The 13,098-nt window shown below is 45.3% G+C and overlaps 1 protein-coding gene across 2 annotated transcripts in view; it reads left to right on the top strand.

Annotated features, from left to right (window-relative positions):
- Positions 1–13,098, top strand: part of KIFAP3 (kinesin associated protein 3) — a 68,922-nt gene that overhangs the window by 37,645 nt on the left and 18,179 nt on the right. For both annotated transcript variants that reach the window (XM_081914844.1, XM_081914843.1), the window contains exons 16-19: positions 1,417–1,515; positions 4,284–4,369; positions 9,152–9,341; positions 11,296–11,395. In XM_081914844.1, coding sequence (XP_081770970.1) covers positions 1,417–1,515; positions 4,284–4,369; positions 9,152–9,341; positions 11,296–11,395 — 475 coding nt within the window. The remainder of the gene's footprint in view (positions 1–1,416; positions 1,516–4,283; positions 4,370–9,151; positions 9,342–11,295; positions 11,396–13,098) is intronic.

Below are 13,098 nucleotides of genomic sequence, written 5' to 3'. Positions count from 1 at the left end.
AGGAGGTGGGGGGGTGTCTAACCTTTCCCTTGCCTGCCATTTTCCATAATTCTCTTCCTAGTGGTTTTTATTCAACCTGTGCCTCTGTCATAAACACAGATCTGAGATGCCAACTGGAAAATAAGTGGCAGGGGTGTGGAAAGTTGGCAGGAGCATGATTAAATTCCTTTCTCCAAACTGCCACTTCTGCCTACACATTGCTTCTTCTTGGTGCTGCTTTGCTCAGGAAAAGTGGTGCCCAGATTTCCTGGATGTGGAGTCGGAGTGCACTGGGTAGTTCTGTCCTAAAGGCAAGGAGAGTTGTTCTCCAAAGCCCTGCCTTCTGTCCTTAATGCAGGCAACCACCTCCATTGTCCACCTCTTCCTCCTTCAGAACTAGTTTAAAAAACAAACAAGGAGTCACTTTTTACTTGAATCAGACCAGGGACTCCTAGTTTACAGTGAAACCTCAGTTCTTGAACATCTCTGTTGATGAGCAATTTGGAACCCGAACTCCGACAACCCAGAAGTAATTGCTTCCATTTCTGAATGCGCTTTGGAATTCAAACAGCTTTCTCCATTTTTTCAATGGATTTTGCTGTCCACCCTTTGATCTTCGGTTTTCAAACTTTTCGGAAGCCGAATGGCCTTTCAGAATGGATTATGTTCAAAAACAGAGATTCCACTGTACAGTGGTATCTCGGGTTACATACGCTTCAGGTTACATACGCTTCAGGTTACAGACTCCACTAACCCAGAAATATTACCTCGGGTTAAGAGCTTTGCTTCAGGATGAGAACAGAAATCGTGCTCCTGCGGCACAGCGGCAGCAGGAGGCCCCATTAGCTAAAGTGGTGCTTCAGGTTAAGAACAGTTTCAGGTTAAGAATGGACCTCCGGAATGAATTAAGTACTTAACCCGAGGTACCACTATATTTGCTTTGAGCTAGACCAGGTAGCAGAGCTATTTGGATTTAGAGGGTGGGATTTTCACTTTTTTTTATGGAAGTGGCCTGAGCAAAGACAATTCTTGGGGTTAAGTGGGTGGAGCAAAGTAGTGTGCTAACTCAGAGTGCATATCTTCCAAATCTCCAAAAGTAAAATGGGGTGGGAAGACTGGTAGCACATTCTGCCCTCCCCCCACCCCCCCCAAAGCGAGAAGAATATGTAGAAAGCTGTAGAAAGTAGTGGCATTGAGTTCCTTCCAATTCAGGATGTCCCTTGGAATTATAAGTGCATGCTTCTCCCCTTCTGTAAGTAACTCTGGAGAACCTTCAGACAAATCCTACTCCTGAACTTTGGTTAAAACTGGTGTCTTTTTAGTGTATATGTTTGTGTGGATTACTATCTAGAAAATTTAATGCATCATCTTCATGATGAAATGCTAGTAATTGGGGATTTAAAGTTTGACGGGGCAATTCTTTTTCCTTTTGTATAGCTCAGCAAGAAGATGACGAGTTTGTGTGCCAAATCATTTATGTGTTTTACCAGATGGTCTTCCATCAAGCCACGAGAGATGTCATAATCAAGGAGACTCGTATCCTTCTTTTATAGTTCAAATAGTCCTGCTGCAGTGCTTTTATTGGTTCTACAGAATATGCAGAAGCTCATATTTCAAAGTAGCTTCACTATAGGTTCACCACAGACCATGCATTTCTATTTGAAATTTAATTGCTTTGTATTTTAAAGGTAAAGGTACCCCTGACCGTTAGGTCCAGTTGCGGATGACTCTGGGGTCATCTCGCTCTATAGGCTGAGGGAGCCGGCGTTTGTCCGCAGACAGCTTCTGGGTCATGTGGTCAGCATGATTAAGCCATTTCTGGCGAACCAGAACAGCGCACAGAAATGCCATTTACCTTCCCACCAGAGTGGTACCTAATTATCTACTTGCACTTTGACGTGCTTTTGAACTGCTAGGTTGGCAGAAGCAGGGACTGAGCAACGGGAGCTCACCCCGTCGCGGGGATTCTAACCGCCAACCTTCTGATCGGCAAGTCCTAGGCTCTGTGGTTTAACCCACAGTGTGTGGGTCTGTGTGTCCCTGCAAAACAAATTGCTAGGTGGGCAGGAGCTGGGACCGAACAATGGGAGCTCACCCCGTTGCGGGGATTCGAACCGCTGATCTTCTGATCGGCAAGCCCAAGAGACTCAGGGGTTTAGACCACAGCGCCACCCGTGTCCGCTTTGTATTTTAGGATCATTTTTTTTTAAAAAAAATAAATAACCAACTATTTTCTAGAGATGCAGTGAAGCAATTGAAGCTAATTTTGGTGTTGTATCTTAAGCTGCTATTTATTGAGGAGTAACTCCTTTGTGGGGTTACTAGTTTGGTCCTCCCAGGATTCCTGTGCCTTCCCAGGGGCAATGTAATGACTGCAGCCATGCCTACCACGGAGATGCAGTGACGGTGAAAGTGTATTTGTTCCTCTTCTGTGTGTCATGCAGCTTTCTTAACAACGGGAACTCTGCAAAAGCGAAAGGGCTGGCAATCCAATTATTCTGTGTTGCCTTCAGAAATGGCCCCACTTCACAGCTGTGTTTCTGTTCTTATAAGGGATAGCAAACGAAAGAACATGCCTTCTCCTCTTCTGTCCACCCCCATCCCTGTCACTAATCTTGGATGTCTTCATTCACAACAGGAGGAGAGGCAGTAGGTGGTCAGTTTCAAAGGATGATGGCAGGAATAGCTGTGGTTTTTGATCTGTAGTTTTTGTTTCCAAAGCTGCTGCTGCTGCTGCTGCTGCTCTTCTGTGAACTCTGCTGCTGACGCTGCATGGGACCATAGCTATGGGTGGTATTCCGTTCAGTTTTACTCAGAGTAGACCAATTGAAATTACTGGACCTTAGTAATGTACATTTCATTGAGTCTGTTCTGAGTAAATCTTAGTTGAATGTCACAATATGTTATAACACTCATTTTTGCTCTGCAATAGAAGTTGTTTAGTATAGTCAGGTCATAGAATGAGCTTATTAGCATATGTGCTAAACCATCTCCATAACAACTGTATTTTTTTTGTATCCATAAACATTGACATGATTTTTTAGTAAGGCTGCAAGCTTTAATAAAATGTTCATATGGTCTTAGCTTAATGGGTGGCGCTGGGAACATGTACATATGCAAAACAAATGGCTGTTCTTTCCGTTTTGCACGTGATTCTAGCATATCTTTATGCTTTCAAAATCAGTTACCGTGGGCGGTGATATAATAGGGGATTAGGGAATGATCTGTATTCCTGCTTTCCAAATGTAATGAAAAGAAACACCTGATTGTTGTTTTCCCTTCTAGCATTGTTAATAGCAAGTCTATCTCCCACTTAAAAAGCACACTCCCTTTTCTTTAGAGTTCTCAATAAAGGTAAAGGTAAAGGGACCCCTGACCATTAGGTCCAGTCATGACCAACTCTGGGGTTGCAGCGCTCATCTCGCTTTATTGGCTGAGGGAGCTGGCGTACAGCTTCCGGGTCATGTGGCCAGCATGATTCTGGCGAACCAGAGCAGCGCACGTAAACACCATTTACCTTTCCGCCGGAGCGGTACCTATTTATCTACTTGAACTTCGACGTGCTTTTGAAGCAGTAGCAGGGACCGAGCAATGGGAGCTCATCCTGTTGCGGGGATTTGAACCGCCAACCTTCTGATCGGCAAGTCCTAGGCTCTGTGGTTTAACCCACAGCGCCACCCGCGTCTCAGTAAGGTACCTCATTTAATGTTAACAGATGTGTGTTTCTTCTAAGCCTTATGAAGATGGTTGAAGGAGCTGGGGATGTTTAGCTTGGAAAAGAGGAGACTAGGGGGAGATAGGTTAGCCATCTTCAAATACCTTAAGGGCTGTCACATGGAGGATGGAGCAAGCTTGTTTACTTCTGCCCTGACAGGTAGGACTTGAACCAATGGCTTCAAGTTACAAGAAAGGAGATTCTGACTCAATATTAGGAAGAACTTTCTGACAGTGAGAGCTGTTAGACGGTGGAACAGTCTCTCTCAGGAGGTGATGGACACTCCTTCCTTGGAGATTTTAAGCAGATGCTTGATGGCCATCTGTCATGGATGCTTTAGTTGAGATTCCTGCATTGCAGGGGGTAAGAGTAGATGATGCTTGAGGTCCCAACTCTGCAATTCTATGATTTATTTAAATTATTTCTTACCTACCCTTCACCACAAGTGTCCAGGATGAATTAAAAATGCTATGTTAAAATAAGTTTGAAACAGTTACTTCACCCCGGCATACACTGTTCACACCAAAATTGTATAGAATTGTTTGGAGGAATCCATAATTGCTTTACTTCCTTAACTTTATCTTTGTAGAGGCTCCAGCATATCTTATAGACCTGATGCATGATAAAAATGCTGAGATCCGTAAAGTCTGCGACAATACACTGGATATAATAGCAGTAAGTGACTTTTCACTTTCTCCCTTCTGAGTATTAATGAAAATGACAAGCACCTTTTTTTTTCTGAAAAGCAGTAGTATTTACTGACGTGTGACTGAAAATTATGTCAATTGTGTTGCAAATACGTTTCAGTAAAATTTGTTCCTCATATTTTACTCAGTCATTTTTGCTTCTGAAATTATACGTGCATTCAGAAAACACAGGATTGGTGGGGTCCTTTATTATGTGTTGCCTTTGAAGCTTCTTTGCTAGGTTATATGATTTAAAAAAACAATTCAGTGTGTTTATTTTAAGGTGCATTCTCCAGGCTTATATGGTGAATATTTTCTTATAAAAGAATAATTGTTATACCATGTGGATCAGATCAGATTGAAATGGTAGGCAGAAACAGCAACTCCTGTGTACTGAAAGAGAAAAATAACTACCAAACTTTTAGAAGACATCTGAAGGCAGCCCTGTTTAGGGAAGCTTATAATGTTTAATAGGTTATTGTATTTTAGTGTTTTATTGGAAGCCGCCCAGAGTGGCTGGGGAAACCCATCCAGATGGGCGGGGTATTATTATTATTATTATTATTATTATTATTATTATTATTATTATTATTATTATTTCCCCTCTGTGGCTCTTCCGGGGCCTCCTGGCTCCCCCATCTTCTGGCTCCGGTAGCAGCTTACTGAGCCTGTGGCGATTGCCATCTTGCCGGCATTTTCTCTCTTCAGAACCTGGATGTTCTACTCAAATCCGCTCTGCGGCAATTAATGCGGTGAAATCTTTGGAACCGATTTTAGGGCTGGAGAAAAATGGTGTGTGACTATTATGCGGTGGCAACGATTATGCAATGAAATACGGTAGTTTCAGAATGTAACGTACCATCTCCACAGTGTGTCTTCACAATATATTTACAAGTCCAACTTGTCTCTCCATTTCAACTGTACTTTATTGCCACAGGGCAGATAATAATACTACATCAGCCTAAATTGTTGGACAAATTGTGGTTAGAAGCTATGTGTTGGCACCGTTTAAGATAAATAACCCCAAGAAGTAAAATTCAAGGTGGCAGTTTTGTGATACAATCCTAGTGGTTTCAGGCACATTGTGTCTTGCCACAGTAGCTGTGAGCTTATGTAATATGCAAAGATATGTATGGCTGTATAACATTTCAAGTGTATAACATTTCAAGTGGGGTTTTTTTTTTTTGCTGTGCTTCCAACTTTCTGCTTTGCAGCTTTAATTTAGTTGAGCAGTTGTCTTTAATGAACCTTATTACTGACCAGATTAAGGACCTGCCACATTAAAGAAAAAAGGGGAATCTGTTTTCCATCAGACACAGCAAAACACAGAACAGATTTATATAGTTCTCTCTTGGCACTGAGTATTTTAATTAGATAAAAGGTGTGACGGAAACCAGTGACAAAGAGGACCCCGATGGATAGCACCCAGATTTTGAGAGGTTACTTAATGCTTCATAATGTGTCAGTGGTTTAGTACTGTAGGGAAATATTTAGTCGTTCAAAAAGGATGGCACATACCCTGCAGAAATAATTTGTGTATTTTCCACGGTGAAGGTGCTAATAAAGGTAGAGGACAATAACAAGAACTGACTAAATTTGCAGCAGGGGGAAGAACAGTATTTTCACTGCTATACATGCTCAAACAATGGTCTTGCCTCCCATGTTCTTATCTTCTGTTTTGGCTATTTGTCAGAAATCCTCACTCATCTGATTCAGAAGGCTTGAAGTCACCCCCCACTTCAACCCTGCTTTCTGTGGGAATGATCTATGTCAGAGGTTCCCAAACTTATTTCACCTACAGATAGGTAGCTGTGTTGGTCTGCCATAGTCAAAACAAAAAAAAATCCTTCCAGTAGCACCTTAAAGACCAACTAAGTTAGTTCTTGGTATGAGCTTTTGTGTGCATGCACACGAAAGCTCATACCAAGAACTAACTTAGTTGGTCTTTAAGGTGCTACTGGAAGGAATTTTTTTTATTTCACCTACTGTCCCCTTTTCAAAAAAAAAAAAATTACTCTGCATCCTCCCCCATAAATCTACCTTTTTAAGGCGAACAAACAGAAATATGCAGTGACAAATTTGCATTATTTTATGTACAGTGGTGCCTCGCAAGACGAAATTAATTCGTTCCGCAAGTCTCTTCGTCTTGCGAGTTTTTCGTCTTGCGATGCACGGTTTTCCATAGGAATGCATTGAAAATCAATTAATGCGTTCCTATGGAAACCGCCTTCCCCCGACCTCTTCTGGCGGGCAGCATTTTAAAATCGCCCGGGACAGCGGAGGACTTCTCCGCTGTCCGGGGCGATTTAAAAGCCCCTGGGAAGGCAGGCAGGGGGGACAAAGACTTTTGCCCCGCCGCCTGCCTTCAGAAGAGGTCCAGGACAGGCTTCGCGGACCTCTCCGCAAGGAGCGGGAGCGCTCCTTGTGGAGAGTTCCCAGCGCGCCCAGGCTTCGCGGCCCCGCCGCCGGGCTTCGGGACATCGTTCCAAAGCCGGGCGGCGGGGGGAGGCTTTCCCGCCCCGCCGCCGGGCTTCGGGACATCGTTCCAAAGCCGGGCGGCGGGGGGAGGCTTTCCCGCCCCGCCGCCGGGCTTCGGGACATCGTTCCGATGCCGGGCGGCGGGGGGAAGCTTTCCCGCCCCGCCGCCGGGCTTCGGGACATCGTTCCGATGCCGGGCGGCGGGGGGAGGCTTTCCCGCCCCGCCGCCGGGCTTCGGGACATCGTTCCGATGCCGGGCGGCGGGGGGAGGCTTTCCCGCCCCGCCGCCGGGCTTCGGGACATCGTTCCGATGCCGGGCGGCGGGGGGAGGCTTTCCCGCCCCGCCGCCGGGCTTCGGGACATCGTTCCGATGCCGGGCGGCGGGGGGAAGCTTTCCCGCCCCGCCGCCGGGCTTCGGGACATCGTTCCGATGCCGGGCGGCGGGGGGAGGCTTTCCCGCCCCGCCGCCCGGCTTCGGGACATCGTTCCGATGCCAGGCGGTGGGGGGAGGCTTCAAAAGCCGTCCGGGGGCTTTTAAATCGCCCCGGACAGTCCCGGGGCGATTTAAAAGCCCCCGGTTAGGCAGGCAGGGGGGGCAAAGACTTTTGCCCCCCGCCCGCCTTGGGAAGAGGTCCAGGACCTCTTCCCAAGGCGGCCGGGGGGCAAAAGTCTTTGCCCCCCCGGCCTGCCTTCAAAAGCCGTCCGGGATAGCGGGAAGCGCTTCCCTGCTATCCCGGACCGCTTTTAAAATGCTGGCGGTGGGGAGCAAAGCCTTTCGCCCCCGCCGGCCTTCCTGGACCTCTTCTGAAGTCCGGAGGGGGGGAAAAGGCTTTGCTCCCCACCGCCAGCATTTAAAAAAAGGTCCCCGAGATTTCCCTATGGGCTTTCGTCTTGCGATGCAAGCCCATAGGGAAAATCGTCTAGCGAAGCGTCGCAAAAACCGAAAAACCCTTTCGTCTTGCGGGTTTTTCGTCTTGCGAGGCATTCGTCTTGCGGGGCACCACTGTATTTCTTCCTATGTCGTACCACATTAGGTCGTACCACACTAGGTCCTAGGTCCTCCATACCTGATTTGCACCCACCCCACCCACCAGACCTCTGTGACTGCTCCTTTCCTTATCCCCATGACTGATCTCCAGTTTCAGACATCACGATATATCAGAATATCACAATGTTTAACTGCTGATGTATCACAATGTTGAAAACCAGATATCGCTCAGCCCTAGTCTGGTTGTTTTTTTTCAGTATGCCTAAAATCCTTTGCTTATAAGGGGCTACCCCACATTTTGTCCATAAAATTCCTTTGCAGAGGTAACTACCAAAGAGCTATCAAAATTTACAAAAGTAGGGAGTCCGTGGCTTGGATTTTGGAAAATAGGGGTCCTCAACAATTGGGTAATTGGGAACCACTGTCCTACAACTTCGGACATGCAGATGAAACATGTACGAACAGATTTTCAAAACTTGGCGAGGAGGTTGGACTAGGCCCCAGGACCAGAGTCAAACCTGCCTGTTCAGTCCAATATGCCCCAGGGGTGGGGCCGGCGCTGCAGCTCACCTGCCATTGGCCAAAAAGGCAGGCAAGCTGCGACCCACTCCTTGGGCCTGGGTGAAGCCAAAAAGTGTTCACCCAAACCCAGGAAAATCCCTCCCTCCAGCACAACCATCAGGTCCAGGGGGGAGCATTGTTGCCATCTTGCAACAGCGCCCGACCTGGCGGTGTCATTACACAACAGGCAAAACATGTATGAACAGTTTTTCAAAATTCTATTCTTTATGCTTCCGCCACCTCCTTATTTTTATTTAATGCCCCCCAATTGCACTTGAGGCTTCTACTGCTCCCCTGGATTGTTCCAGAGCCCCCCAGGAGGCGTTATTGCCAACTTTGGGAAACACTGATCTTTGTGATCAAGTTCCCCATGGGGTCCTCAGCTGTGCAGCCAAACCAGCCACTTCTGTACCTGCTCCAAACTGGACCACAAGTTAGGGAGAAATGGCCTCATGGCACAAATTTGGCCTAGGGGCTGGAGGTTCTCCCCACACTTTAAACAAACTGCAAGCAGCAAGCTGAGAACAAAACATTGACTTTTGCTCATGATTTGTTGGCAGAAAAGTAAAACCTGAGCCTGGGTGCACACAAAATTACAAGCCAGTCTCTTGTGGCAAGCGTATTGATTTTAGCTTTTAAGGTGCCTTTTTTAATTACCTATCCAAGAAATTTAATTGCAAAAGTGTATGAACAGTTTTTCCTTTAAGGCTAGCTAGTATTAAAGCCTTTAAATCTCCCAAACAGGAATATGATGAGGAATGGGCCAAGAAGATCCAGAGTGAGAAGTTTCGATGGCACAACTCTCAGTGGCTGGAAATGGTGGAAAGTCGGCAGATGGATGAAAATGAACAGTACTTGTATGGGGATGACCGCATTGAGCCATATATTCATGAAGGGGACATTCTTGAAAGACCTGATCTTTACTACAATGCTGGTAAGGCTGATACAGAAAACATAAAATTCCTCACTGCACAAGCTCCCTGCAAGCATTTCATGGAGTTGATTCCCAGTACACCCAATCTTTTAGACAGGTTCAGCTAAAGTTAAGATATTTTGCTGGGAAAGAAAAAAGGTGAGGTGGAACAGTAATACCTCCACGAACGTTCGCGTCGTCTAGTGTCCATTCCAGCGAATGTCCGCGGCAAACCCCGAAGTACCAGAACAGGTTACTTCCGGGTTTGCCGCTCGCGCATGTGCAGAAGCGCAAATCGCTCCGCACGCTTGAGCAGACGCGGCACTTTGCCCTGTATCCTTTTCTGCTAGCGGTCGGGGCTCCGGAATGGATCCCAGCCGCAAAACAAGGTACAACTGTACCTCGGTTTAAGAACAGCCCTGTTTAAGAACTATTTAGTTAACGAACTCTGCAAAACTGGAAGTAGTGTCCCGGTTTGCGAACTTTACCTCGGTCTAAGAACGGAATCTGAACGGTGGAAGGGCACCGGTGGTGGGAGACCTCATTAGGGAAACCATGCCTCGGTTTAAGAACGGTATTGGTTTAAGAATGGACTTCCAGAATGGATTAAGTTCGTAAACCAAGGTACCACTGTATATAAAAGAGGCATTGAAGTTTCAATACATTCTCAAAAGCCTGTGGAAGGAGATCTTGATCCCACCCCCGCAAGGGAATGGTATAACAATAGTTTTGTCAGCTGCCTCCTGTAAAACACTTGCCAGGAATGGGTCCTCAAAGCTGCGCTATTGACTGTGGAGTTGTGTCATTTAACTGGGATGGGGCAGGGCATGATGACGTTGGGGTGGTATGACTGCAACAGTGGGAGCACTGGATTGGCTGTGCCAGTGTGCCCTTGCCACCTCAACTGCACCTCTGCCTTACCCACCCCCATCATGTTCGTAAGCACATTGGGTATGCACCCCCACCATGCTTGCTTTGATTCTGAGTCTTAGTTGTGAAAGAATGCAGTGGTAGGATATTGGACCTGCAGGTAATTGATATGCAAAAGGGATTGGGACTCACTGAGAGCAAAACTGAGCTGTGAAGACACCCACCTGCTACGTACTAAAGGCCCCAACTATAGCATTGGTCAGTTCAGTTGAAATGAGATGGTATTGCTGCAAACAAAATCTTGTGTCTCGGTTGCTCACTCTTACTCACCACCTTCTTTGTCACGCCTTGTTTATGCTGAAAGCTTTCTTAGGGATCTGCATTGCAAGGGAATTTGCGTTTATTTACTACAGCGTCCATTTGTGCTTAATTTAGGGTAGAAACCATGTGGATCTGTTTATCTACTGCTTAGTAATGAAATTGTAACCATCCCCTGTTGGCCTGTTCTTTAGATGCACATTGCAATTGTGGGAAATAACAGTCTAAAACCCGTGAGCTGGATGCGGCCCAATCGCCTTCTCAATCCGGCCTGCAGACGGTCCGGGAATCAGCATGTTTTTACATGAGTAGAATGTGTCCTTTTATTTAAAATGCATCTCTGGGTTATTTGTGGGGTGTAGGAATTTGTTCATTTTTCTTTTTTCAAAATATAGTCTGGCCCACCACATGGTCTGAGGGATGGTGGACCAGCCCATGGCTGAAAAAGGTTGCTGACCCCTGGACTAATAGGAATTGGTTTAAATTGTTTATATTGAGAAATGCTGGGTCTGAATTTTCACAAGTTTGCCAAGACTTCCTAGGGTAGGGTAATGGTCAAAGGGTCAGACTAGGTTCTGGGAGACTAAATCCCCTCTCAGGCTTGAAGGTGACCTCAGGACAGTCCCTATACCCCAGCTTAACCTACCTCACAGGGTTGTTGTGAAGATGAAATGAAGAAGCATATACACCACCTTGAGCTCTTTAGAGGAATGGTGGAATGTAAATGTAATAGTAAATAAAAATGAATAAACAGCACACTCAGCCTCTACCTCTTCTCTTTATATAGAGGGACTGATAGCACACGATGGAGCAGTGAGTCCTGATTTCTTCGGTGATTACCACCTTCAGAACGGAGACCTTGTGGGCCAGCATCATTTCTCCAGCAGGTAAATTGATTCTGCAAAAGGCTAAGCTTATCTTAATTCAAACGTTATCAATGTCACATCTTAAGCTTTGGATTTGTCCATTTTCAAACACGTGTTTCAGGGTAGGTGCGATTCTGTACTCCATCTCTGCTGCCTGAGGGGCTGTAGGATTTGGTGGAAGTCCTATGTCAGGAGAATATGGCAGCCATTCTCTTTCTGTATCTCCCCAGCCACCCAGTGCATGACGGCATTTAACTGTCAAGTCAAGCCACTTTTAAAAAGCATAATATGGGAACAAAGCTGCAAAGTAGAAACCATTCACCAAACTTTACCATTTTTGTTATGTTGGAAGCCCCAGCTGTCAGCTGAATCCTGGGTTTCTTCTAACAGATTGGTATAACAAAGTATTTCTGATAGCTTCCCAAAATCAGTAAAATAGAACACAAAACCAGACCACACAATTATTTCCGTGTTGTGACAGGCATTGTTATTTGGAAACAGGTCTGTATTTGGAGTTTTGATTTACTTAACAGAGATGGTTTCAGTGATTTTAAATGAGTTGTTAAATATAAATTTCTCTACTGCTGTTATTATTTTTTAACTAAAATCTTTCTACCTAACGGACAGCATTATTGCTGATGCCCTGGGCTCCAAAAAGCCACTCAGAGTAACTTTAAGCATTGAGCTGAAATGGGTGGTAGTGGCACGTTTTGCAACACTTTATTCTACAAAACGACCCTCCCTTTAGTGATTTTCCACATCCTTTTGAGAGAGGCTCTTCGCAAGAGTGTGTCAAGGAAGAGAGGATGGGCTTTGTCATTGATGGTGTGCTCTCCCGTCCAGCCACACACCTGATTAAGTTAGGTGAGATATGAATGAGAAGACACATTCAGAAGTGCATCTCCCTGTGTATATCTTAGCTCATGTAGCCATGTGTGTTACATGCTTCTAGATCAAGGCAGATGCTGTTGAGTACAATAAAACGGAACTGCAATGTAGCAAAACAAAATGTTTCCCACATGCCTGTGCAATCAGTGGGAGGGCTTTTTTGCCCTTAGTTGAGTCATTGCAATATTAGATCTGGCTGGCTGTGTACTGCCAGGAAAAATGAACCTTGATCACAAGAAGCAACATTGAAATGATAGAAAAGCAACCATATACATCCCTGAAAAGGGATGCAAAAGATCACTAAGCTAGGGCTATTTTCCCTAGGGCTTCTAAAATCACTCAAAAGCACACTTTTCATCTTGAAAATTTAATATCATAAAAATCCATTGCCGCACTAGTTTTTTCAGAAATGTGTGTCTGCACCTCTCCCGTCTCTTCCATTCTGATCACGTGCCAACTTTTCTGCGAAGACCAAGTAGGTGAACTTTGATTTTGCAACAGATTTGGCATTGCTTCTTGGCTGGAATTATGGAACACCTTTTATTTAGGAGACATGTTTGTGAAATAAAGAGATGGGTTTGGAAGGTATCCCTTTGAACAGTGCATAAACAAACTGTAGTATATTCTTCAGTAAGACAAGTCTGGGAGAAGTGCATTGTATGTGAATATTTCCTAACAAGAGAATCACACAAAGGAAGAATGTAGATGGTAAGAAATGGCACTGGAACTTTTTTCGGGAATATTACAACCTGGAGCTGCTTTAAAATTTTGGTATAGAAATGTGAAAGCCCTGAGAACTTAACTGCCTTTACGTGCTTTATTTTAGACACCTAAAT

Source organism: Podarcis melisellensis (genome assembly GCF_964234715.1).
Source record: "Podarcis melisellensis genome assembly, chromosome: 6".
Taxonomy (NCBI): Eukaryota; Metazoa; Chordata; class Lepidosauria; order Squamata; family Lacertidae; genus Podarcis; species Podarcis melisellensis.
The sequence above is the reverse complement of the archived record's forward strand: the minus strand, read 5'-3'. Positions and strand labels throughout refer to the sequence as shown.